At 47.7% G+C, this 27,679-nt stretch overlaps 1 protein-coding gene across 1 annotated transcript; it reads left to right on the top strand.

Annotated features, from left to right (window-relative positions):
* On the top strand, window positions 1-27,679 carry LOC122374799 (carboxypeptidase E-like). Its single transcript, XM_043353781.1, is given in 14 exon segments — window positions 1-578; window positions 7,016-7,088; window positions 11,132-11,219; window positions 11,222-11,308; window positions 11,853-11,968; window positions 13,286-13,366; window positions 14,403-14,528; window positions 14,531-14,557; window positions 16,829-16,992; window positions 20,152-20,285; window positions 20,675-20,814; window positions 21,389-21,527; window positions 21,947-22,143; window positions 26,564-27,679. Coding segments are annotated over 14 exon segments (2,079 nt in total). The 3' UTR covers window positions 26,693-27,679.

Genomic DNA, 27,679 nt, shown 5'->3' with positions numbered 1-27,679 from the left:
ATGGGGCTCCGCCTGCCTCTCAGCGCCCTGCTGCTGCTGCTGGCCACCCTGCTGTCGGCCGCGCGCACCCAGCACGACACCGACCAGTCGCAGCCGCCGCCCGAGAAACGCCAGCGCGAGCGCAACCAGTTCGTGCCGTACAACTCGTATGCGCCGCGCGAGCCCAGCTGCGAGCAGCTGAGAGCCATGTGGAAGCTCTCCAAGCGACAGCACCGGAACGCAGTGCGCACAAACGCCGTGCCCCGCTACCAGGAGCCGTACCTGCTGGGCCGCGTGCACGACACGCTGCGCCACAACCCGCTGTACGGCGCGCCGCGCCACCGGCCGCAGCCCACCTTCGGCACCGTGGTCAACGGGCCGGGCGAGCACCAGCGTCAGTTCGCCACGCCGGCGCTCACTGAGCTGGTGCAGAGCCGGCCGGCCGGCCGTCCGGCCGACCACAACCTGCGTGACCTGGTCCGCATGCTGGAGCGGCCCGAGCTGCCGGCGGCGCCGCCCGAGCCGCAGAGTCTGAGCGGCGCCCGGTACGGCCGCGTGCGGCTCTACCCCCGGCCGCGCTCTGACGCCTCGGCGGCCTGGTGACAAATTTGGGAGGACCCGTCGCCCGCCGGCCGCTGCCACTCCGACGGAGAACGGGGAGGGAGGGAGGGAGGCCGGGGTACGACCTTCTCAGAAAGTAACTGACCGCTCGGGTGGCGGCGACCTGCAGCGAGCGGGTGACAGGCGAGTGGGAGGACGCGTGGGTCGAGTGGCCCCAGCTCAATGGGTATTAGACGGGAGTGGGGCCGGGCCAACCGGCCGCCCCTCGCCGTGTCACCTGCTGTGGCTGCAGCCGGAAGCTGCCGCTCTCGCCACTGTGTAAATACGCACCGCTGGAGTGTGGGTGTGTTTGTGTAATCACTGACGCTCGATTTGCGCCGAATTAGCCGCGCCGTGTGTACCGACTTTGGGCAGACACACATTATTTTTCTCCTGTTCGCACTAATGTAATGTGTGTGTTTCGTTCATTGCTTCTCGTTAATTGCTTATTGTTGTTTGTCTCCGCCAACCGTCGCTTCGATTCCCATTAATAATGCCGCTTGGGTCATATATGACCCAAAAGCAAAACCTTAACGATTTTTCTCAATGGAGGCAAGTGGCACTTTGAGGAACTTGTGCGTGTGTTTTGTTGGATTTGTGGGTTCAGTGGCGAGCGTCGGAGCCGCATAAAACTTGTGTGAGCTCGTCCACTGAAGTTTCTGGAGCCAAAGACGACGGGACTGCACAGTCGCCGGTCACTGGCAATGGCACGCCGCCCCAAAAAGTAATATTATATTATGTTTGCACCTTACTATCTGTTGAATGATCGTCCACCTGGCATTTGAGTTTGTCTGAAAAAGGCATGATGTATATTTTGCCCTTCTTGTCGCCATCGGATAACTTTTTTTCCTCGATAAATATCATTGGGTCATAAATGACCCAGCCGGCAAAAGTGTTGTAAATTTTCTTGTATGTTGAATACAAGGGAAGCAACTGATGATTATACGATTACTTATTTCTGGGGGTTGTGATCAGATCCCAGTGGCGGATACAAAGGAGGGGGGTCATATGGGTCACTCATGACCTCCCTTGGGGCCCGGGGGCACCACCGACCTATCAGGGGCACCACAGGCCTGACAGGGGCACCACAGGCCGAGTGCTGCGATGTTGGGATATCATGAGCCGACCGGTCGTGCGGGGCCGGCGGCGACTCGGGCCTGTGCGGGGCGGGCCGGGGCGGGCCGGCGACTCGGCCGGCCGAGGGGCACCACGGGCCTCTCAGGGGTACCACAGGCTTGTTAGGGGCACCACAGGCCTGTAGGAGCACCATCGACTTAGCAAGAGCACCGCAGGTCTGCCAGGGGGCACCACAGACCTGCCAGAGGCACCAGAGACCTGCCAGGGGCACCATCGACCTCACAGGGGCACCACCAGCCTCGTACGGGCACCTTGGGCCTGTAAGGGCTCCACGGGCCTGTCGGGAGCACTTCGGGCTTGTCAGGGGTACCACAGTCCTGCCAGGACCCAGGGGCACCAGCAGCCTAGCAGGAGCACCACAGGCCCGCCAGGGGCTCCACAGGCCTGCCAGGGGCACCACAAACCTAGCAATGGCACCACAGACCTGTCAGGGGCTCCACAAGCATGTCAGGGGCACCTCAGGCTTGTCAGGGCCCAGGGACACCACAGGCCTCTCAGGCCTATGGTGTCCCTGACAGTGTCAGGGGCACCACAGGCCTGCCACTGGCATCAACGGCCCCGCCAATTTGACGTTGCAAAGCATTGCAATGCAGTGCCTCTTAACCCGCGCGGGGCTGGGGTCTCCAGCCGAACGCGCGGGGCTGGGGGGGGGGGTAAATTTTACCCCCCCCCTGTTATCTCCCGAACTAACGGTCCGATTTGGAAAATTCAAACGCCAATCGAAAGCTCTCATCACGAACTACTAAAAACATGTACTTAATTTAAAGTTTGAGGTCAAGGTCAAGGTCAGGTCAAGGGTACAAATTGCAAGTTTCTACAGTATCGGCCTTGCACCGTAGTTGCCGAAGAATGGAGTCATGGACTGAGACTGATCGCCCAAAACGTGTTCTTAGGCTACCAAGACAATATTCGTTGCATACAATATCATTCAGAGGTCAAGGTCAAGGTCAGGTCAGGTCAGGTCAGGTCAGGTCACCAAAAAACAAAATATAGAAAAGGGCATGTGCGACACATGTTTTATGGGTCATTTTACTCATAGAATTCAATAGGCACACTCAATAAGTGATATGGACCACCTCTGGATGAATTTCAGGTCGAGGTCAGGTCAAGGTCAGGTCAAGTGAGGTCAAATTTTGAAGTTGGTTGTTAAGGCCTAAAAAGGTGTCTATCTGATGCAGTTTTTCACGGCGAATCGAATGGTGCTGTTTTTGTTTCCGTACGAGGTCTAGAACTTCCAAAAAAGTCATTTTTCAAAAAATTTGTGTGTCGTGACGTCATAAAATTTTGAATAACTCCCACATTTTTGAACCGATTCTTCTAAAATTTGGTATGTAGGTGCACATAGACCACTTCTCTGACATATATTCCGTTTTTTTTTTTTGATAGACTCAAAATTTTGGATTTTATAATGATTTTCCCAAAAAAGTCAGTTTTTTGAAAAAAAATTAGGCCAAAATCCAAAATTTTCAAAAAACCGAGATAGCCATTTGATAGACAAAGTAACATTACGTATAACCTTTTTTGTTACGTCTTGATTCCTTTAAAAATGAAGATGTTAGCGGCGTTTGAACTTTTGCCGTTTTTGAGGCGAAAATGACGAACATGACGTCACTAAAACGTCAATTTCTCAAAAATTTTCCGACGGATTTCGCTCAAATTTTCAGGGAACGTGTCAAATTGATGTGAGAAAAGGTACTGAAAGTTTGGCGGCGCTGCGCGCCGCCGTTTTTGAGATATTGCAAAAATTCGTGAGGGGGGGTAAAATTTACCCCCCCCCAGCCCCGCGCGGGTTAACATTGTTTGGCTGAGACCGGTATACAGTATACACAATAAGGTATCGAGCTAAATCGGCTTTCGTGATAACTCCTTATTTGTGACTATTCTAATGCCGGTTGGGTCATTTATGACCTATGCTTATAACTTGAGAACCGATGGAATAATTTTTTAAGCTTGCACAGTTTTCTTACTGGGACCTGTGTGGTTAACATTTGTTAAGGGCAATTTAAGAATCAAAAAATAAAATTTATTTGCTAAAACAGTACGGTAGAATCACATTGTTTCACTCCGGCGATCACGCACAGCATCGCTTGACGGAGTTGAGGCAGAAAGTACGAAATGTTTTTAGAAGACACCAGGACCACTATAGGATCTCTTTAAAGCCCAGATCCGGGAGCATCGGGTGGCGAGTTGAGGAACATGCCTAGAACACTTCAGTGCGGTTTCAAGTTTCGATGTTCAACGACGTGTGATGGCTATCGGGGCAGTACCAAATTGTCAGCGAGGCGGAGAGCTGTTCGATGTTGGAATACATTTCGCGCCTCGTCTGTCCAGCAAGTACGCATCACTCAACATGCATGCTCGCCGATACCCCTGAACGCAGTACTTTTACAAAGAACTTTAATATCTGTTTCAATTAACCCTCGCCCGCACATGCCATTTTCCCATCCTAGAACGCACATGGGGGGGGGGGGGTTGCCCCCCTGCGCCATTTCGTTCCTGTTGGAGATAGAGCTTCGCGGTAACGATAAAAAAGATTCTTTGGGAAGAGACAAATCCAATGATACCCAGTTTTACCTTCTCAGGTCAGTCATTGACCTTCCAGGTCAGGTCAAACTAAAAAAATGTTGCTGTTTTGGGTCACCGCTGGATATCAAGTGCGCTGCTTAACATATACCGATGACGATGCCGTTTTCTGGTGCCAAGCCAGCTAGAACCTCTTTGTCACACTACCCGACCAGTTTTTTGCTGCTGATGTCATTTCAGGTCAAGTTAGGTCAAGGTCAATGATATGTGTTTATATGTCTGTGTGTGTCTGTGTGTATAATGTGTGCACCGATTGTTTATGTGTCCATATTAGGTACATGAAATCATGATCTGAGAAGCTTTTACCAAAAATGCAGTCAAAAAACATCACGAAAAGTAAATTCAGATTGCCTAAAACGCAATTATTTTGGATGACCTAGGTTGACCTTGACCCTGACCTTGACATCTGTACATCGTCGAACAACATGTCCCACGATAGGTGGGAGGTAAGAATGGCAAAAAAGGCCGAAATCAAGGTGTCAAAAGCTCACAAGGCCCATAGCCAACGCAAGATGTTGAGAATTGGTCATTTGGGTCATGACATGACCTGAAAAACAAGGTCATATCTCCGAAACCAAAAACCACAGGAACTTGAAACTTTCAGTGAACATCAAGAAAGGATAGAGGAGCAGCTATGCGAAAAATCAGCCTTCTAGCTCTAAGAATGTTGAGTGCAGAGCAGAAAAAACTATACCTGGGGGGTGGCAACCCCCCCCCCCCATGTGCGGGCGAGGGTTAACATCTCTCTCACAAAAAAATGTGCAAGTTTTTTCACTCCAGGAAGCACGTTTTACTAAAAGCTAATAAGTTCAACACAACAATGGGTGTGTGCTGCATATCAGCAGACATATTTTCATGTGACAAAAATGCACAATTAAATAATTACTTTCAGACATCATCTTCCTGCTTTATTCTTAACCCGCGCCGGGCCGGGGGGGTGTTTGAACACCCCCCCTGCGGTTTTTCGCAGATATCTCAAAAACGGCGGCGCGGAGCGCCGCCGTTTTTGGCACACCTGTTCGTGCATCTTTTCCGCACATGTTGTCAAAAAATTTCAGACCCAGGTCGCCTTAGGTCAGGTCACCAGGTCACGCCAAGTGACCTCACCTCAGAAAAGATAAGAATGCTCTCTTAGCTACACCGATTGATCGATTGCCTTGAAACTTTCAGCGATTCATTAGAGCAACAGTATCTATAAAATGTATCTCTCGGAATTTCGATATCGGTGACCTAAGGTCAGGTCAATTTTGCGACCTCTCCATTATAAGTCAATGGGAGAAAATTGAAAAGCGTCTGTTTTGCACGAACGCTATTCTAGACACTCTCAAACATCGAGATGTAGGTAAAATTGACAAACTGAATCGGAAAATGGCAACTGTGACCCCTCGTTATGTCCCCGAGGTCATCTCAGGTCACGAACAGAATCTAACAGTTTTTCGCTAATAACTTCTGATAGAGACGTGCTAGAGCGCTGAAAACGCCTTAGATGTGTTTGGCTCGACGTTGCGGATCGACTGATATGCAACATGACCTTTTCCGGTCAGGTAATGACCTTGACCTGAGGTCAAATTTTCAAGTTGACCTTTCAAGGTCAAATTATAGTTCATTCGACGCGTCTCGACGAGAGGAACACGATGCTGGCAAAAGTAATGACATGTCTCTTTTGAGTCAAAAGTTATTGCCGAAAAAACACTTCTCGTAAAAATGGCTATTTTTGGAGTTTTTGCCCTCTGGAGGCTAAACCGTTGACCTGAGGTCAAATCTGAGAACATTACCCAGAAAGGTCTGTAAAAGGGCTATGGAATGCGCTTTTCCGCGGCGCTGTAGCTCTATCGGTTCCCGAGATAGTCGTTGGCAGTTTCCAAAATGTTGAAATAGTCAACGTTTTACCTTTGGTGACCTCTGGTGACCTGACCTTTGACCTGACCCAAAAAATGACCGAAGTGTTTTCGTCCTTATTTTGGACGTTCTTTCGATTGCCGCTTACCGCGTGTCGCTACGTGGCCCAGGAGCCGAGTTAGAAGGGGGTGTTCAAACCCCCCCCCCCGGCCCGGCGCGGAATCTTAGAGCACCGGCCCGGCGCGGGTTAACATCATCGTGAAACGTCTCGCGCACGAAACTCTTATAAGGAGAGGGTGATAGTCGACAGAGATAAAGTAGAAAAAAGATAGAAAGCGAGCAACTATATAGAGTATTTTGGTACGCATTGAAGTGGACTCGTTATGTTATACGTGCTCGCAAAGTGAAGTGTGGAACCCTGAGACACAGTACGGCCGTTTTCACATTTTTTAAAGCGCTGAGTGTAGGCGAGGGAGGTGTCTGAGGTGGGCTCACGAGCGCCGGTCACAGACTGCGGCGGCGTTGACGCACCGCGATGACAGGGAGATGACGCATGACGGAGCGGTGATGACAGCACGCACTGAAAACAATTTAACCCAAGGCCGGCGAGTAAACCGGTGTTTCGCGGGTACCCCTATCCGCAACCATTTTTAACCACCCTCCCAAGAGTACAGTAAGGTCCGATTGCAGTGTAGTCGTCCCTGCTCTCAGCGGACATGTTCGCTGACAGCGGTTATATCCCCTCAGAGCAAGTACGACTAGGTACACCGCAATGGGACCTAGCCCTACTCTTGGGAGGGTGGTTAAAAATGGTTGCGGATAGGCGTACCCGTGAAACACCGGTTTACTCGCCGGCCTTAGGTTAAATTGTTTTCAGTGGGGGTGATGACGGTGACGACAGCAACGCGCTGGTGACGGCACTGCCGGCGCTGACGGAGGGCGCGAGTCAGGTCAGTGGACCGTCCCGGTCCCTCCCAGCTGTGTGAGCGCCCCTCCCTTCTGCGCCGCGCGCCGCCTCGTGTCGCTCGGGTCAGCCTTATTTGGTGGGTTGCATGGCCGGCCGAAACGCGCGGCTGCCGGGTGACGCCGCGTTCAGGGAACGGGCGTCACCCGTCACAGGTCACCGTCACAGGTCAGGTCAAATACCAGGTTTAAACGCGGTCTGATGGGGGGCATTTTGCCCCCCCCCCCTAAGATCTCGAGAACCACGCAACATAGCGACAAGCGGTAAACGGCGTTGGATAGCCCCAACGGGGAACTACCTTGTGACCCAATTTCATTGACCTCGGTCAAACCGATGACGTCACAGGTCAGGTCAAAGGTCGAATTTTCATCGTTTAAAGGCATTTCAAGAAATGCGTTGTAAAATCGAGTTAAATGCATTTCATTGAAAATCATCGATGGGGAAATGTTCTTCAAACACATATTTTGCTATTTGAGGTCACTGATACCAGGTCAGGTCACAGAGGTCAGGTCACTGGGGGGGTCGCAATATGAAAGTGTCGTGTGATACATGTTTTATGGTCCATTTTACATGACAAATGCGATAATGTGGGTCAGGCAGACTTTTGGGCCAGCTTAGGTCACGTTTTGGTCAAGGTCAGGTCAAGGTCAGGTCAAGGGTCAGGTCAAGGTCAGGTCAAGGTCAGGTCAAGGTCAGGTCAAGGTCAGGTCAAGGTCAGGTCAAATTAGGTCAAATTTCAAAGTTGATATTTTTGCATAAAATGGGTATCGATTCGATGCAGCTCGTCACGGGGCGTTCAACGGTGGTCTCCGTTTTGCGCTACGAGGTCTAGAATTGCTAAAAATTGAGTTCAAAATTTTGACGTCATCAATTTTTAACAGTTTTTTCGCTATAACTTGGCCAAAAAAAGAGCTATCGATCTAAAATTTCGTATGTATATCGAAGAGCGCAGGGACTATCACTAACATTACGGTTTTTCGAAATTCGAAAAAAAGGAAATTTTTTGAGTTTTTATTTTTTATTTTTGGGGGCCAAATCCCAAAATTTCGAAAATACGAGATCGCAGTTTTGTAGCGCCGTATTTTCTCTACACAACCACATAAAGAACTTTAAAATTGCTTGTTAAATGTAGAATTGGTGAGCGTTTCAAGATGTCATGTTTTTTGCTCATTTTTACTCGAGCATGACCTCAGTTTGACCTCAATAACTCCTGACCTGAGGTGACCTGTGACTTGAAATTTTGTGTGAAGGTGTCAAATTGATGATCGGTAAGGAACCCAAAATTTGGCGGCGCTGCGCGCCGCCGTTTTCTCGCTATTAAAGAAAACCACAGGGGGGCCAAAATGGCCCCCACCAGGGCGGGGTTAACATGGGACACAGCAAAATTCCAACTTTGACCTTGTGCAAAGAGGTGATCCGAGATTCTGGCGCGTATACGGCGCACACGGGCGTGTACCGGAACGTGTTTGCCATAAAATGCTGGGAAGTAAACCAACCCTTCCTTGACTCGTTTTTCCGCCATTCGCTATCGCGCAAAAAGTGTCCCAAGCCCCTATTGACTTTACATGGGCGAAAATTCAAACGCTCGCGCCACGCGCAAAAGAATTCTGAGCGAGCAGTGACCGATGCCATCAGCTAGATCATCTTCGAAAGTCTATACCCTGAGATTTTTACGAAAATCGTTGCAGTAGTTTTGGCTGGTATCAAGTTGTACTGATTCGCTGCCAAGTATGGAAAACATAGCCCGGTGAACGACTGCTCCGGTTGTTTTTCAATAGAAAAACACAATTCTAACGAACAGTGTTTGTCTTTTCAAACAACCTGCGGTTATGTAGGCTGAAGAGATTGGTGTGGGGCGACGTATCCATTTCCTAGGTCTAGCACTTTTTCATAAACGTCCGCCCTTCGTGCGATCCGAGCAAGCGGTAATTCAATGTATTTCCTGGTGTTATGTCGGTTTGGGTGGCATTTCCAATGCTCTGATATATCGTCTTTTTAAAGGTCACTGATCACATTTGCGACCCATGCAAGGTTGCCTTTTCGTTGATGATGGAAAAAACGAGGTTTCTGTTGATGCAATTAACGATTTCTTAGTAGCGTATGGCGTTCTTTCAGGAAATGTGGTTTCGATTAACCCAATCAATGACTAATGAGAGATGAATGCTTCGGGTGTAATTAAATCAGAGGAAGCTTAAGGAGAGGTAACTTTGGTGTTATGTAAGATGGAAATAAGCACCGAATGCGTAATTTCGTTGCTCGTTTCGTTTAGTTGATATTAAGATTATTTTGATGACCATCCTGCCTGATTGAGTAACACTTCGCACTTATGTCGTAAGCGCCTTTTAGTTGTGTAGATCAAGCGTAAAATGGAAACAAATTATTAGAAAATCAACACTTTGCACGAATGTGACTCGGATATCGCATCTGAGCGGCGGCCGCTCTCTCTTCTGCCCTGCTATCCGTGTTCTGTAACTAAAAGAAATGAGATGACACATCGAAGTTGGTCTTGGCCAATTTTACGTTGCCTTTTTTCATAAAACTTGACTCTCGTCCCCGGCCCCGCAATCCTTGCAATGCAGCGGTGCCTTCAGCCGAAAGTGAACGCCTGAAAGGTAGACTGTGCCGCGGTGCGCCCCTGTTCGGCGGGACAGACTGGCTTACCATGGCGACTTCAACGCCGCTTTGTGTGTAACTCGGCGCTCAACCAGCGCATGACTCAACCACGCCATATGCAGCCAAGATACAGAAGGGAAATATTTTGCGATGAATAGATATATAAATAAATAAATAAATACATAAATGAAGGGCTCTGACCTAGCTGCTGAGCTGTTCTCATTCTCTCATTCATTTCAAAACAACAAATTAGCAGAGAAGGGTCTATCAGATGCTAATTCGTTGTTTCCCGTACCCATCGAAAATGCTTGGACTTCGTTGCGCTTCGTTGCGCTTTTGGAGCGAGGAGTCATTCGAGGCTGCATCTTGCTACCCTTGCGCTGTGTGCTTGGTAGGAACGCTAAAGGGTAATGAATAATGATTATGAGAATGATCTAATGCCAAACTTTATATTGATGACCCCGTAATGAATTGACTTCCTGACGTTAATGACTCAGGAAATTGCGAATGAATGCATGCGTACCATCAATCTTTGGGTTCTCGTACCTCGTGACTTTATAAAAGGTGTAGTAGACTCTTTGCTTTGTTTGTGAACGTCCCATACACCTATTCTATTGGGAATTACTGTTGGTTGATTTCATTTTGGAACGGTTAAAGATTTCTTGGCTATAACCGAGAGGCGAGAGGCATGTTTATTGTAATGTTAGACATTTTTTGTTCGAAGTTATATACCCGTGAATGGTATTGTTATAGAACGAGGACCTGGACAATGCAACTCATTTTAAACTCGGTGGTAAGTAATTTTTAGTTGCTGAATACCCGTGCCATATTCGTCCACTCGCGGTGAGCCGACATAACGCCTAGGTAAGCTATCAACACCATACCTGAGTCGTATTTCGTGTCATGCATTTCCCCTCTGTTTTCTCTCTGATGATCTCGGCTGTCTCCCTTTGCATGCAAGTGATTCCCCACTGGGGCGATTATTGCCTCACGCATGTTTGGCGAGGGATGTGATATAGGATACCCAAACCACCCCGTGTAAACTCATTGTCATCGCCACGTGACGTCAGTGGGGGCCGCGCCGCCTGCACAGGACGAGCCAGGGACGAGCATGGAACGGCCGGTGTTGCGAGCGATACTGTTGCCGACGGACCTGACCCTGAGCCCTGCCTCGTTCAAACAAAACCACCCTGGCCTTACCGGTGCGTGGGTGGCCTCTCCAGGCGTTACCATGGCAACGGCATTGATTTGTGACGTCACAGCCGATGCGCGACAGAAACGACGCGTCGGCGGCGGCGGCGGCGACGGCCGTCCGCGCGCCATACGGTCCAGTTTGCAGCCGCCGGTGGACGGGCGGCGCGATGGCTCAGTCCGCGTCGTCACCGCGCTGGCCGCCATCGCCGCCGCCGCCGTCAGCCCGGCGAGACGTTCGTCTTCCGGCACCACGACAACACCGAACTGCTGGAGATCCTGGAGGACGTGCACTCGCGATGTCCGGACATCTCGATGTGTACGAGCTGTCGGAGACGTCAGTTCGAGGCGTGCCGCTGGCGGTCATCGTCCTTGGAAAACAGCCGTCCAAGCATACACCCCGTGAGTAGCGAGCCCAGAAAACGGTTGTGAGTTTAGAGCATTGTCGTCGATTTCTAGAAAGTTTTACGCTTCGCTTTATGTCCATTCAGAGCCTTTTATTTTCATGACGAGAACCAATCAAAGTTCAATCCAAGGTATATTTATTTTTGTTGCCTTTCTTTTATGGCTAACATTCAGAATTTTAAATGTTTAAAATGTAAATATTTTGTCTTCTTAAAGCTTGCTTTTTTCGCCAAGCGTTGTTATGAAGCTCGTGTTTTCGTACGCTCTCCCGTGCGTTGGTTATTGAGAGTACTTCAATGAAATAACTTTCTTATCGCATGCGTCTTCGAGTCCGCTCATTTCGACAGTGCACGGAACCAAATATTTCTAATCATCATCTTCATCGGCCTCTGTGCAGCCCCGGGTCGCTTTATGAAGAATGCGTTAGACGCATTTGCTTCGTAATCTAATCGTATGCTGAATTGTTGAAGTAATATGATAGTCACATCTGCCCTCTTTCCATTACAAACACGCTGTATGACATTCTGTATTTTATTCGCAGTGGTTCCGGAGTTTCGGTACATCGCCAACATGCACGGTAACGAGGTGCTGGGCCGTGAGCTGCTGCTCAAACTAGCCGACTATCTCTGCGAGGAATATCGCAAGGATAACCCCGAGGTAAACACCGGGAGAACCAGAGCCTTGACGGGGACTCTTAGGGCGGCTACCGTAGAAAATGAAAATCGGTGCTTGCAGTCGCGTATCGGTAATAATAACTCCTCTGTTGATTTTGATGGTTTAGGACGTGTGGCCTTGCGCTTGGTCCGAAGCGTTTGGTTCATTTACGTTGCGTTGATCTCTTCCTCACGGCCTAAGGGGCGCTGGAGTCGCCATCTCGTTCGATAGACTGTCTTTTGACCACAGACAGGGTGGAAATAGATCCAATGACGTCAGGGGTACACTAACGCCGACCCGTTGGTAATTTGACGTAATCCTAGAAGCCGTAATTTGCGCCGGCTCTTATTTCATGATCATTATCTTTGCTGGCCGAGGGATATGGCAGATTACACTTAGTTTCCTTCAGCCATTCAGCATCTAGCCGAAAAAAAAAAAACGAAAGACGCGTAGCTATCTGAGAACTGCCCAGTGCCTACTTCTATATCTATATTCCTTAACTCTCTCAAAGGCTACACTCAATTAAGTTAGTTCAAAATTAGGTTGATTAAATGAAAGCGATGTAGCCAGTGATAGAACACACCGGGAGGTATAACCGAAAAGGCACGGTACATTCTGCTTCCAAACAGTAATTACCAATAATACCGTCTCTATTTTGTCACGAACCAGTCCTTCGTTGCCATGACAGTTGTGTGTATCGCTGGGTTCGATGAGGGTGACCGAAAATAATGACCCGATAAGGGCGACCATGAGGCAGCTGCGGTCCTATGGTTGCAAAATCGACGCACAGTGTCTCACCGGCGGCAGGCGCGTTTGAACGCGAGTGGTGACATTTGAGTACGGAGGGGAGGGGGAGGGGGGGGGGACACTTGATGAGCTTCTTGGACCAGTGTAACGACGCAACAACAGTGTATGATATTGTGTTGCGTAGGTATGATAATCTTTCATACCAGTGCTTGGTATTCATTCCCCAAAGAGACATATTTAGCGGCGAAGAATTGCCCAATCTTATGCCAGTAATATTGTGCGAGTTTCACATTGTTTCCGTCTAATAAAACGACAGTGTTCCAAAAGCGGCACCAGGGCCAATAGTTTTTAGGGAGTTTTCTCATAATGTCCTGCAGCTGCTTACCTCAGACGTAAAAATAAATTAATGATAAGATGGCCACAGTCAGACCCGTATTCATTAGTTAGAATGTCACATGTCTCGGAGTTTTGGTAACCTCTACTGACTCTCTCTCTCTCTCTTCTCTCTCTCTCTCTCTCTCTCTCTCTCTCTCTCTCTCTCTCTCTCTCTCTCTCTCTCTCTCTCTCCCTCAGGTCATTCGTCTACTAGCCAGAACTCGTATCCATCTGATGCCGACCATGAACCCAGACGGATGGGACATCGCAACCAGATCGGTAAGCTCAGTCACGAGGCCCACGGAGTCTCAAAGGGACATTGGACAGGTTTTGGGTGCCCACTGCTAATAGATATCGGTAAGAAGAGTTCCGAGCCCTTCAGCTGCGCAAGTCTTCAGCAGTCCTGGCAGCAGTACTATAAGGGTTTAATGCATGCTTTAGGTCCCTCTATTGGATTTCTAGTGTGCCTGAGTGATCTGATCTAAGTGATCTAATAAGGATTTTAAGTGATTGGATAGTGATCCATCCAAGTGATAAATGTGCCTAAGTGTTAAGTGATATGGGCCTAAGTGATCCCAGAAACAAGCTGTCATTGGTTTAAGAATTAGCAAAAGACAGTCTTTTCAGTATCAGGCTCTATAGACCATGGGTTTGTTCAAATTTCGCTCAGCGTGCTTTTAAGGTTCTCAGTATCCGGTTCTTTAGTATCACAAAACCACGGTCGCTGTGCCATACGACTCCGTGGCGACTTGTTCAAAGTCAAGTGCTCTCGTCTCAAGAGAGAACAGAAAGTTCTAGTGGTTGCTGGGCTGCTCCTGAACAAAGTTTTGAAAAGTTTACTGACTTAGAAGGCTTGCTCTTTCAGTTGAAAAGTTTATGTGATGTGAACTTATGTGAGGCATTGACTCTTGCTCTCACAAGAAGTGGCCGAGTAACTGCATGCTATGTTGTAGGATGGACATTGATTTTTACAGTTATGAGATGTTTGCAGCTGAGGCCGTCGAGAATTGTCAGTTTGGGCAATATACGAGCCTCTTTTATATCAGTTAGTTTAATTGTGTCTAATAACGCTGAGTGTAGCGTAATTGTAATGTCCGTAAAAAGTTTTTTATTACGCTGTTTATGAGTTATCCCTTATTGATTCGCCGGGATGCATTGATTTCGATACTTTGACGAGTATTCTTGTTATTGCAGATTCCCCATCGGAATATCTGGAAAAAGGAAATACCCTACGCAAACACGCTTTTCCACTTTCCACATATTTCCTTGCATCATTCCACAATCCCCTATTCACGAACACGATGTCTTTCTCCAGGAGCACCGCGGCTATGTGACCGGTCGGGCCAACGCCAACCGTGTGGATCTGAACCGAGACTTCCCGGACCTGGACCGGCTGGCGTACCGTCTACAGGAGCATCAGATCGGAGCCAACAATCACCTGAGGATCTCGTGACGGGACTCGATCATCTGGTGAGGGGCGCTGAAAAGAGGAGTTTGGTGACGCGGGAATAGTAGAAGCTTGGGGCTTCGCGGAGAGTGCCCTTTGTTGCGTTTATTTGACCTCATTTCGTCAGTTTGCTGCTCAGTTTTTGGTTACTCTTTTTATTTATTACCACAGTGAGCAATGAATTAATATTAATTGCGTTTTTTCTTTTTATGATTCGTCATTTCTTGCGGTATACGGTAAAATCTGAGCTCGATAACCTTTAGTCCTCTCAGCCTTTCCCACATCACCAATTCCTGACCTGCCAGCCGAAATTGCTACCAGCATTATGTGTCAAGTAATTCCCCGGCTCCGCTGGTTGCGACATCTTAGCCCGGCCCTCAGACTATAACGGTCGCCTCTGCGCTACACATTAACTTCATTCGCCGTCATCATTGTTTGCGATAATTAGGTAAATGTGGACTTCACCTTGCCTCACATACTGAATTTATAGTATTTGTGATGGGAGTGAAGCGGTAAGGATTTTATGAAAGACACACGAGACTTTCCGCTTGTGGGGCTTCTGGCGTCAACGAAGCCCATAATGCGTCGCTGTTGCTTTGAGAATGTTATGCAACAATGAGCAAGAACACGAACAGTGGATACTGCAAATGGAGCTCAGCTGGTCCTAAGAGATGTAGCTTTCAGCCCATAATGGGACTAAGGGTGCGGATTCTCAAAACAGCGACACCCTGGTAAAAGACAAGTTAACGTGATTTTGTCCGTTGGAAAACCATTATTGGCTTTCGATGATTTGTCTGTTTTTAAGTTCCGACACACAGAAACAATGCGACTATTTAACGTTGGGGCAGTAAATATTTTATGTCTCTCACTGACGCTTTTCGGACTTAATCGGTTTCCACTCCGATTTATGGACGTAAGGGATCAGCAACCCATCAAATTCTGAAGTAGCTGAGTCGCTACTGCTTATTGAATTCACCTCTGCCCTTCACCTGAACCCATCAAACTTTCGTCCGCGTCTTATCGCTGGAAGTGAAGCAAATCTCACGATGAAATAGTGCAGTCATCCGTTAAATCGGTCGGTGAACTGATGATTTCACGGAGAGATTGAATTTGCTGATAGCGTGAGAAGGATCTGGGGCGTTATTTGATCTGAAATGGAATTAGATTTCTCTTCGTGGCCGTGGTTGACGTTTGCGCTCAGCGGTGCGATGCAAGTGCTCGCGATTTTGGATGCGCTTATCATTGAGTGATGTGCTTTATGTATTTTGGATGCGTTGCTGAGCCGTTTTATGTTGATTTTACCCTAAACTGATAACCGCATGCATTACATGATTGATGACTAGTGACGAGAGTTGTTTTGCAGGCATTTTCCACATTTATTTATTTATTTATTTGTTTGTTTATTTATTTATTTATTTATTTATTTATTTATTTATTTATTTATTTATTTATTTATCTATTTTAGCGTTCGTTTCATTGATGGCCGCCGAAATTGAGCTCCTGTCAGTATAAGAGTTCCCATGAATAATTGCATAGATGCATGCACTCAACGTGACCAATATCGACATGTAATCAAATCAATTCATGTCCATGCAAATATGTCCAAAACTGGTCCCATCCTGGAAGATTACTTCGGCGAAGAGATATCTGCGTCGCTCGAACTCGGAAATCGCCCCGAAGTTTACATAGCTGCTAAATTGGGAGAGCCCGGTCAAGTTTGCCATCGTGCTGCCGAGTTTGAGGCATGATCATGATTTACCCGTCAAAATACTGTCAAGGCTTGAGAGCTGAGACGGCGCCGCTACTCATTGAAAATGACCGGGAATATGACGCCTGAGATGATTGCCTTTCGGCGGAAATGAAAGTTTCAAAGGGATATTTTGAGGCTGGTTAATTATGAATCCCATCTGCACTTGGTAAAACTTCCTGATTGAAGCCGTTGATAGTTGGTCATAAGGTGAACTTTGAGAAGGCTGCATTCGCTACATCGTTTTCTCGCGGAATGTGGGCCTTTTGCAAAGTATGACTGATGTGAGTCGGTGATTTTCCCGACTATGTAAACTTCGATTTCACCGCTTTTTTGCCAAATTACTCTTTCAAGGTCTTCTTGGTACTTCTTGGTGCCAAACATCATACATTTCGATCAACATGTGGTAGCTGGCGCATTTTTTCATTGACTGACACAGCATTGAAAATAAAACCTTCGTGAACATCATCACCCTCTGTATCGTGACGTGACGTCCGCCATCTTGCTCTACCCACTCACCCCTTTTCATTCTTCTTTTTGTGCGCAGCCCCAGCCGGAGACGATGGCCCTGATGCGGTACATCGTGGACCAGCCGTTCGTCCTATCCGCCAACATGCACGGCGGGGATTTGGTGGCTAACTATCCGTACGACGAGTCCAGGACAGGATCGCCCACCGACTACTCCAAATCGCCCGACGATAACACCTTCAGGTGAGTGGGACACCACCGCTAAAACATAGCCCGGTGAAGGACTGCTCCGGCTGTTTTTCAATAGAAAAATACAATTCTAACGAATAGTGTTTGTCTAATGAAGAAACAACCTGCGGTTACAGTTAATTCGAAATAGGAACCCATAGACATTGCTTTCATTTCACATAATAGTATTCGTGGCATCCTGGGGGTGCTATTGAAATATAGTGAAAGCTGTTAGTATAAAATGTTATAACTTATATGAAATTAATAACGTCATAACGTCTTTAACGTATACGCAGCATGCTGACGAATTTACCAGCCAACAAGTTTATGTGCTCTGTAATGTTAGCTTAACGAGCGCCTTGTTCACTTCGGCTTTCGGGGAAGTTCGGTGTCTGCGTGAAAGGTCAAGCCTAATGTAACGACTGCGTGTGGGAGCAGAGCTCTAATGTGGGGTTTAGTTGCAGTTTGCTACCATGTAACATTTGTGCGACATTGAATTTCAGATTTTGACATTAAAGGGACCCTCCCACCTTCAAAAAAGTTAATGAATTGGCATGAAAGTGATGTCGCTCGGTTCAGAAAGAGGAAAAACGAATATCTACCAAATTTCATCGAAAAATATTCACCGGTTTTCAAGATATTAGACGTTTACTTTTGTTTACTTTTTGGGATCTTCGCTGTTCCTAGCGACTTTATTTGAAAGTGCGGCATTTGTTGCGCGCAAAGCAGCATATACCACCGCGTGCTACAAAACGTTTTAGTCAAACATTTAACGGACGTTCGAAAGCCTGATGACGTCATCAGACTCCCGTAATGGTTAAGAGATAGGGACCACGCTGGTCCCACCCTGCAAGTAAAGGGAAGAAATTTCTTGAACACCATAAAGCTGCGGGGGTTGCGACCAGGATAAATGGTGGTTTCTGAGCCTGGCCGCAAACTTGGCTATCTCAACTCAAAACTAATGTTAAGGTGGGAGGGTCCCTTTAATGATCCTAACGTTACGACTGAAAATGTCAGTTGTTGGCACTTACTACCCATTCTGGGGAGAATTTGATTCGTGTCTTATTTAACCCGCGCGGGGCTGGGGGGGGGGGTAAATTTTACCCCCCCTCGCGAATTTTTACGATATCTCAAAAACGGCGTCGCGCAGCGCCGCCAAACTTTCAGTACCTTTTTTTACATCAATTTGACACCTTCCCTGAAAATTTGAGCGAAATCCGTCAGAAAATTTTTGAGAAATTGACGTTTTAGTGACGTCATGTTCGCCATTTTCGCCTCAAAAACGGCAAAAGTTCAAACGCCGCTAACATCTTCATTTTTAAAGGAATCAAGACCTAACAAAAAAGGATATACGTAATTTTACTTTGTCTATCAAATGGCTATCTCGGTTTTTTGAAAATTTTGGATTTTGGCCTAAATTTTTTCAAAAAACTGATTTTTTGGAGAAAATCATTATAAAATCCAAAATTTTCAGTCTATCGTAAAAACCGGAATATATGTCAGAGAAGTGGTCTATGTGCACCTACATACCAAATTTTAGAAGAATCGGTTCAAAAATGTGGGAGTTATTCAAAATTTTATGACGTCACGACACACAAAATTTTTGAAAAATGACTTTTTTGGAAGTTCTAGACCTCGTACGGAAACAAAAATAGCACCATTCGATTCGCCGTGAAAAACTGCATCAGATAGACACCTTTTTAGGCCTTAACAACCAACTTCAAAATTTGACCTCACTTGACCTGACCTTGACCTGACCTCGACCTGAAATTCATCCAGAGGTGGTCCATATCACTTATTGAGTGTGCCTATTGAATTCTATGAGTAAAATGACCCATAAAACATGTGTCGCACATGCCCTTTTCTATATTTTGTTTTTTGGTGACCTGACCTGACCTGACCTGACCTTGACCTTGACCTCTGAATGATATTGTATGCAACTAATATTGTCTTGGTAGCCTAAGAACACGTTTTGGGCGATCAGTCTCAGTCCATGACTCCATTCTTCGGCAACTACGGTGCAAGGCCGATACTATAGAAACTTGCAATTTGTACCCTTGACCTGACCTTGACCTTGACCTCAAACTTTAAATTAAGTACATGTTTTTAGTAGTTCGTGATGAGACCTTTCGATTGGCGTTTGAATTTTCCAAATCGGACCATTAGTTCGGGAGATAACAGGGGGGGGGGGGTAAAATTTACCCCCCCCCCCCAGCCCCGCGCGTTCGGCTGGAGACCCCAGCCCCGCGCGGGTTAACAGACCACCAAACTTCAGACAAGCCGCTTTATTTATCTAATTGCTTCATTTTAACGATTTCGTTCAAGTATTTTCACCCACGGAAGGTCGTAAAGTGCGTTGCACAACAAAATAAACTGTCATTCAACGAAACCGAAACGGTCTATTCAATACACTTCCCTTGCGAAATATCTGTTCTGGACACCTTAACGAATCAATCAATAGAGGATGTTCTATCAATTATGGTTTGAATCCATTACAATGCGAGTGATCTGCCCGCAGTCTTGACGGACTAAATCTCTGCGGGATTTTCTGTCAGGAGAGACACTGATGGAGAGTAACTGTCTCACAAATGGAGCGTGTCATTGCGGAGATTTAATCAAAGGCTCCATGGATCTGTGTCTGATATATCACGCCCATACATTCCGCTAGCTTTGGCCGACCTACCTACGTAACGCGCAGTATGTGTAAATGATGTAAGAGGTACTGGTTATTGGTTTTCTTTATTTGATTGTATATTCAAACAGTGCTTTTATTTTATTCTCTTTTATATTTTGTGTACTTACAGTTATATTTATACGCGGCGTCCTTCTCGTTTTTTTTTCTTATTTTATTTCTCGAAAGCAGGAAGGCGAATCCCGGATTTGCTGACACTCATGGACGTTTGGATTCTGCACATTCATTTATGCGAAATGTAAATTTTCGACATGATTTATAATGACAATCTAAATGAAGCATCCTCAGGCGAGAAGCATTACGTGTCGAAACCCTTCAAACGTTAATGCATGACCTTTCAAGATATGCCTGTGAACTTTACGCATGGTATCATGGCTGTTTCATCCTTTAGTGTCATTCCTGGTTCGGAATTCAAGAAAAGCGAGTGTCTGGCTTGTCATATTCCATGCGCCGCCATGTTGACTCTGCCTTTCCCTTCCCAGGCATCTGGCACTGGCGTACGCCCAGTCGCACGCGCGTATGGGAGATCCCAAGACGCGAGCCTGCGTCGGCTCCCACAACTTCTCCAGCACTGGGGGCATCACCAACGGAGCCGCCTGGTACACCGTGGCAGGAGGTGGGTGCTGGGGAGAGGAAGAGATAAGGAGAGAGGGAAGGAGAAGGGAGGGGAGAGGGAGGGAGGAAGAATGGGGTTAGTATGCAGTGCTGGATGATTTCCAGCATTCATAGTTAATACCGTTTCAACTGTAAACTCTGTTACACGTGACCGAAATAACTGCAATAAGCACCATATTGCCCTAGTCAGCCCTCGTTTGAATATCTATCAAACTTATGGTCATTCTCACACTGTTTGTACCAAAATTAGTTCGTCAATGAAATGAGCTCACATCACAGGGCGTCGCTGCTTCCATCAGCCCTTTTGCATAAACGAAACGTAATATCAAAACTCATAACCTCGCCACACAATCTGAAATAAACAGCATCCAACTGGCTTGTCGTCCCCAGGCATGCAGGACTTCAACTACCTGGCGTCGAACGACTTTGAGATCACGCTGGAGCTGGGCTGCGACAAATACCCCCCGAAGAGTGTGCTCGAACAGGAGTGGAAGGATAACCTGCCCGCCCTCATCAACTTCATCTGGCAGGTCTGTCATCGTGATCGTGATCGCCATCAGCGACTGATGATCGCCATCATCTTCATAATATCGAGTGACGAGTTTTTCGTTGGATTTTTTTTTTTGTCGATGAATCACTCAAAACGCTTCTTCACTGATTGTTCATTTAATGATTGTTTTGTTGTACTAAGCATAACTCGACATTGAGTCTTCAATAATTTACGTCCATAGAAATGAATGTTCATGTGTTTGGCGGTCGCTTTTTATTACGAACTGCTAGCCATAATTTTAGCGACGAAGCTTGCCCCGCGGAATGTTAATTCCGACTAGCCTTCATTACTATTCGTTCAGCATCTGCCAGTGCTCGATATGAGTCCAATTCTGTTCCCGATTCGGAAAACGTCATGGGAATTCAGTATACGTTTGGCTATTTTTGGCAATAACCGCCTGTTTAAATTTCTCATCGCGTGTGGGGTCGTGTATCCAATGCTCCTGATTAAACATTGAGAGGTATGCACTGCGGCGGCCGCTGCCTAACTCAATCCTATAATTAGTTCGCCGTTGCGCTCGTGAATTTCAATCGGCCCTCCTTCTGCCTCCACAGGTTCACACCGGAGTAAAGGGTCTGGTGACAGACTCCAAAAACCGACCCATTGGCGGCGCCATTGTGCACGTCAAGAACATCACTCAAATCAACGATACCATGAGCCGAAACCACGACATCAACCATGACGTCACCACATGTAAGTACCATGACAATGAACTATTGCTTATTAGCATTTTGAGGCAATATTATCTTGTCTGACTTATTGTGTCTCATGTTGCTACGCTCTGCAGCAGTAACCTAATCATATGAAGCTGCAGGGAGCTACATGATAATTTTTAGGCTAGTATAATGTTAGATTAGGACCACTGTATAACCCGATGCGTTTTTTTCAGTTACCCTTTACCTGACCTGTTGACTTGTCGTGGCCTCTGCAAACCCTCATGATATCCTCCTGTGAGATGCCGTTATTTGCTCATGACATTCTCTAGCATGTGCTGACTTTGTGCATGTGTAACCTTCTGTGGACTCAGAAGACATCCCTGGTCACCTCGTGTGACCTTAGGTCACCTCACATAACTTTCGATGACCCTTCTGTGACCTTTCTGTGACATTCAGTCCGTGACGGCGACTACTACCGGCTGCTGACGCCCGGAGAGTATGAGGTCACGGTCTCGGCACCCGGCTACCTCTCCCAGAAACAGCGGGTCAACGTGGTGAACGCGCCGCAGTCCGAGGCGGCCGTGGCGCACTTCAAACTGGAGGACGACACTAGCGCCACCGCCGGCGTCGACGGCAGCCAGGCGAACTTTGAGGTCAGTGGGCTGTCGGTAGGTAACATCTTTCGAGATCGCCTTTTTATCGGACGATCTCCCTCATTGGATGGTTGAGTTGCTTTGTTTCATCCGCTGTTTTGATTTTTTTTCTTCAGTCGGCTGTTTTGTCCATTTGACCAGTGAACTTGATACTATTTTATTCGATAAAATATAATGGTCAGTCGAAATCGATTGTAATGCCCTCCCTGACCCCTCGACCTTTTAAAATCTCTGTGACTTGGCGTTTCATCACGAATATTTAACAAGGTACTACAGACAATCAATTTGGCTTTGTGTTGCCGTTATGGTTTTTTGTGCCTTCAGTCTAAATTCACATTTTTTCTTGCTATCAATGCGTTACCAGCAGCTTCGAACCGCTCAGGTAAAGCCGTAACCTTTTGTCTTGCAAAGGAGTGTGTGCTGTATAGTCAAGCCCGAATAAAATCGAAAAATATTTATCAAAGGGCTAACCAAAAGCCTATGTATACTACGTGTTTTCATGCAGCACACATTGTTATTTATGTTTTGATTCCTTTTATGGTTGTGCCGATGCAGCGATTTTATCCTCTGTAGCAGCTGATATAGCAAAACATTGCCGACCGGCGTCTGGAAATGATTTTATCCATAGCTCATCAGGATCGAAAGAAGTTACTTTGTATCAAAACATCCTCTCATTAAGATATTATATCAGAGATCGAAGCCTTATAACCGATTAATAACAGGACCGTTAACTTTCCCCTATGTTTACATTGGCTGCCAGTTTACGGTCACCTTAATTACCCTTCCCCCTGCCAACGTGGGTTACTTCCCGGCCCACCACGAAGGTGTATGTCACACACACACGGGGGACACCTCAGAGGGGCGACCACCGGGGGTCACTGGCGGCCCGCCCAGGTAGACCACACAGACCTCCCACGCCCTGCCACCGGACCACCACGGGACCACTATTGGACCACCAAGAAACCAACATTGGACCACCGGGTCCGCGGGGGACCACCGCAGGGGACCGCACGCAGGTCCCGCACAGGGCGTGTCAGCCGACCACCCAAAGATCACCCGCCCGCCTCCTCTGCCGCCGCTGTTTCGCCCACCGTCAGTATACCGCTCTCAGTGATGTGGTTAATTGATTACACCACGCCTGGGCGGCGGCGGCGGCGGGGTGGGGCGGGCGGTCTCCAGGGTGGCCGCCGCCGCCCGCCGCGGTACTACGTGGGTGGTCCGGTGTGGAACCCACCGCCGCCTGTCACAGGGGCGACCACACGCGCCGCCGGACCAGTCCAAACGCACACAGAGGGGAGGAAACGCGCGTGGGAATTTTAGAAATGCCCGGTATTTCAGGGCCTATTTTAACATGTTAACTGGGGGGGGGGGGGCAAATGCCCCCGCACTCAACAGAATTGCCCCCCTAGTCGTCGAGATTTGCCCACTATAAAAATGGGCATAAAGGAACAGGGTGACAAGCATACTACGTAACTACTGTGACTTGTTTTGCAATGGATGTCAAATGAGTCAGTCTGTAAGTAATGACCAGTGGTGTATCTAAGGGTGGGTCATATGGGTCATGACCCCCCACCCTCTTGGGGCCCGGGGACACCACAGGCCTGCCAGGGGCACCACCGGCCTGTCAGGGGCACCACAGGCCTGTTGGGAGCACCATCAACCTAGCAAGAGCACCATAGGTCTGCCAGGGGCACCGCAGACCTGCCAGGGGCCCCACCGGCCTCGCAGGGGCACCACCTTGGGCCTGTCAGGGGTACCACCACAGGCCCGCCAGGGGCACCATAGGCCTGCCAGAGGCACCATAGGTCTAGCAAGGGCGCCACGGACCTGTCGGGGACACTCCAGGCTTGTCAGGAGCACCACAGTCCTGTCAGGGCCCAGGGGCACCACCGGCCTCACGTGGACACCACCGGCCTCGCAAAGGCATCATGGGCCTGTCAGGGGCACCACGGGCCTGTCGTTGGAACTTCAGGCTTGTCAGGGGCACCACAGTTCTTTCAGATGCACCGGCGGCCTAGCACCATGGCACTATGTTTGGCCGAGGTCGCGATTCGGCGTATGTCGCCTCGCATTAGCCGCGCGTTTGCAGTCTTTTCGTGGTTTCAAACGTTCAAACATGGGATATGATGTTGCTCCCATGCATTAGGGTGGGTGTCAAGATCACCGGAAGGTCAGGTCAGATCATTTACCTTTGATCACATTTTCGAGTTTTATATGTTTCCAGGCTAGTTTTTGGAGCTGAATTCGAATTAAGCAACCATTTGACCATTTACGAAGTAGTTTTGGTGCCTTCGTAACATGTTACGAAGCTGTCAGAGGCGGTTGCCACCTACTACGAATACCCGGCAAAACCCTTACTGGTTGACCTGACCTGACCTGACCTGGCCTAAATGCATGAAGACATCATCTATGATCATAATTAACATGATATTCGTGATCAGCACCCTGAAAAACCATTGCAGCCACTCTTTACGACGCTTTAACAGGTCCCGATTTTCCCGACTTTTGGGTTAATGACCGGACCTGGAAGGTCAACCGATGACCTAGGACCTTAAAATTGGGTATAATCGGCTTCCTTTCATCACGGGCAACACGGTCGTTTTTTCCGCGAAGCTCTAGCTCGATCAGGGGCGAAACGGCAAGGGGGAGGGTCCAACGGACCCCCCCCCCCCCTATACGCTCGCTACTGGAAACACCAATACGGGCGAGGGTTAATGGATTATTAAAGACAATTTTCCAGGTTCCCCTCCCAGTCAAATTCCCTTAAAATAGGCTCTGCGGTATTTTCATATGTTTTGCTGTTCAGCATGACACTTCATATCATAATAGTGAAAGGATGCTTCCACATAATCGTCTTTGTTGTATCAAACCTTAAAAGAACGACGGAAATCACGAAATTCCTTCTTGGACGAGTCCATCTCGGTAGTGACCTCCCCTCTGTCCGGCAATGGACTGGTCCGGACAGACGATGTGCGTTGACATGCCGTGTCCAAACACCGTGACGGAGTTTTGGAGATCCACCGGGGAGGTCCCGTCCCGTTCGTCGGGAGAGGGGAGGGGATGCGGGGAGGGCTAGAATTAGTTCCGCTGGTGAACGGCGAGCTAGAAGGGTTTCATTCGGGGATATATTCAGGGGTCACCCGAGTTACCGCTACCGTTACGGCTGTTACGTTTTGCTTGTTTATTTATTTGCGGCACAGGCCCTATCCACACACGTGTTATTCCAGGATCAGGGTCCCCATATGAGAAAGAAAGACATGACGGCAAATCTCGCAAACACGCGCCCAATCACATTATTGTACAAACGGGTCGTCACGGGCCGGCTGCCGCGCTGTGGACTGGAGCAGGGTAACGAGGGGGTTAATTGTGACCTAGGTGATACTCAACCCTGGGATGATATCCATCATGGGGTGATTGAAAACGAGAATCACCGTCTATGATCTTGTTGAACTGGATCTGGTTCGTCCAATGGAACTGAACGAACAATAGTTACAAATTATAATCCTACACAAGATTGAGCAGCTTACCTAACCTTTTTTTCTGTCATATCTTCGAATCCCTTATACCTTACTCTTCCGTAATAATGAATAAAAATATTTAAAATCTGGCCCATCTGCGCATATTCACATATGCATTGTATATGTTGTACCGTTAATTACGGAGCGAGCGAAGCGAGCGTAGTCTTTCCTTAGATTAACGGAAATTTCTGAGTATGAGCGGCCGGCCGGCCGGCCGGCCGGCCGTGGTCACGCTTTTGCGAGGCTTATATCTCAGCAACCACTTGACCGATTTACACGCGGTAATTTTTGTAGGGTAGCTTCATTCCTTCTACCAAGTATTGGACTATTCCCGATGCATGTGGGTGACCCCTTATGCACGTGCCACGTGCAAAACGAAGAGGTGTCAGTTTTGTAATTGTTGCAATATCTCGGTAACTACTTGGCCGATTGTGCTGAAAGTTGGCATGTAGGTAGGCACCCACTAGGCACTGCATATACATGTGCCAGAGTTGGGGTGCTGCTGCACGTGCGCACGTGCAGGGGTCGTTTCCAGATCTCGGGAACGGCTGGACCGATTGCGCTCAAATTTGGTACACGGTTAGGGACCGGTTAGTAGGGTGCCGTGCACAAGTCAGTTGGGACCCATTTTGCACGTGCGCACGTGCAGGGTGCCGCTTCCAGATCTCGAGAACGGCTGGGCCGATTGTGCCCAAATTTGGCACATCGCTAGAAACCAGTTAGTAGGGTGCCGTGCACAAGTCAGTTGGAGGTACCCCCTCGAAATTTCGCACGTGCAAGGCCCACCCTCTCGCTCGCTCCGTTAGTCGCCCCAAAAGGCGTTATACTGGTGAATTATGCCTGAACCATTAAAAACCCGTGTGAATCCCCTAAATGCTCACCTCTTATTCATTCATTTTCAGGGCGGATTCGAACTGGAGCGCCCCAGTGTGCCGGAGCAGGTCGATGAAAACGGCCTGAGGGCAGGTCGTCTGGAGGCTGTGCGTCGCAGCTGGATCAACTCACTCTACGGCACCGGGCGCAGCTACTGAAAACGGTAGACGCCGACCGAGACGACAGAAAATGGTAGGAGAGGCGGTGTGGTAGCCAGCGAGGCGGAGAAGTTGGTCTTCTGAAAGCGGTAGAATTGCCCGCGCAGTGGGATGGTGATCTTCTGGTGATCTTCTGGTATCGGTAGGGTAGAATTTAATCCTATCGTGTGACTGCTGCTATTCTATTCGGGTCTACTGATCTCAGAAGATTATACCGCTGCCAGCGGTTCCTGTGATCGCACGCATAGTCAAGGTGATTTATCCACTTCTTCTCGGCTCGCCGGAAGAACGAAGACATGCCGATGAACGAGAACTAGCAAAGATGATAAATTTGAATGTGATACGCAGTATATAGCTGCGTGCCGATTCGTATGGCATATATCTAGGTCCTGTTTCCAGTATTGTACGTAAAGTTAAACAAACAAGCGGGCGAGAGGACCATCAGATTAGAGACAGTGGAAACACTAAGCACAAGCTTTACTATAAGCGAAATGCTAGTCGGACATGTAGTTATTTGCTTATACAGTTTGGTACAGAGACTCCATTTCAATGCGTAGAAAAGAACGGCACTCATTGACGTAACTCGTTACAGCTTATCGGTTGTAGACATAAAGAAATTAGTTCAATATAAATATTACATGTTCCTATATTTATGAGTGCGGTTCTTTTCAATGCATTGACGTTTCTCTCCTAAATCTGACAAGATCGCACGCCATTGATTTGGTTTAAAGTAGATGGCGTTGTACCATATATTGATGTTTGCTGTAACATGTTAGATATTTTATTGGTAGAATATTTGAAGGAAATGATAAATCAATATTTATGTATTTGTTCCGCCGCGAATATTACTCCATGGGCGAATAAAATATATTTTTGGCCCTAAATGTTGCAAGCATAATGTATGTTGTGTTGGGTTTCGACGCTAAAACATCTTTAAGCATATCCAGCGTCCTTCTTGAAAAAGCAAAATATAAGTATAAAATCTCG

This window comes from Amphibalanus amphitrite, unplaced genomic scaffold, assembly GCF_019059575.1.
Source record: "Amphibalanus amphitrite isolate SeventyFive unplaced genomic scaffold, NRLGWU_Aamphi_draft 001714F_arrow, whole genome shotgun sequence".
NCBI lineage: Eukaryota > Metazoa > Arthropoda > Thecostraca > Balanomorpha > Balanidae > Amphibalanus > Amphibalanus amphitrite.
Note: the sequence above shows the minus strand (reverse complement) of the source record. Positions and strands in the feature narration are given on the sequence as shown.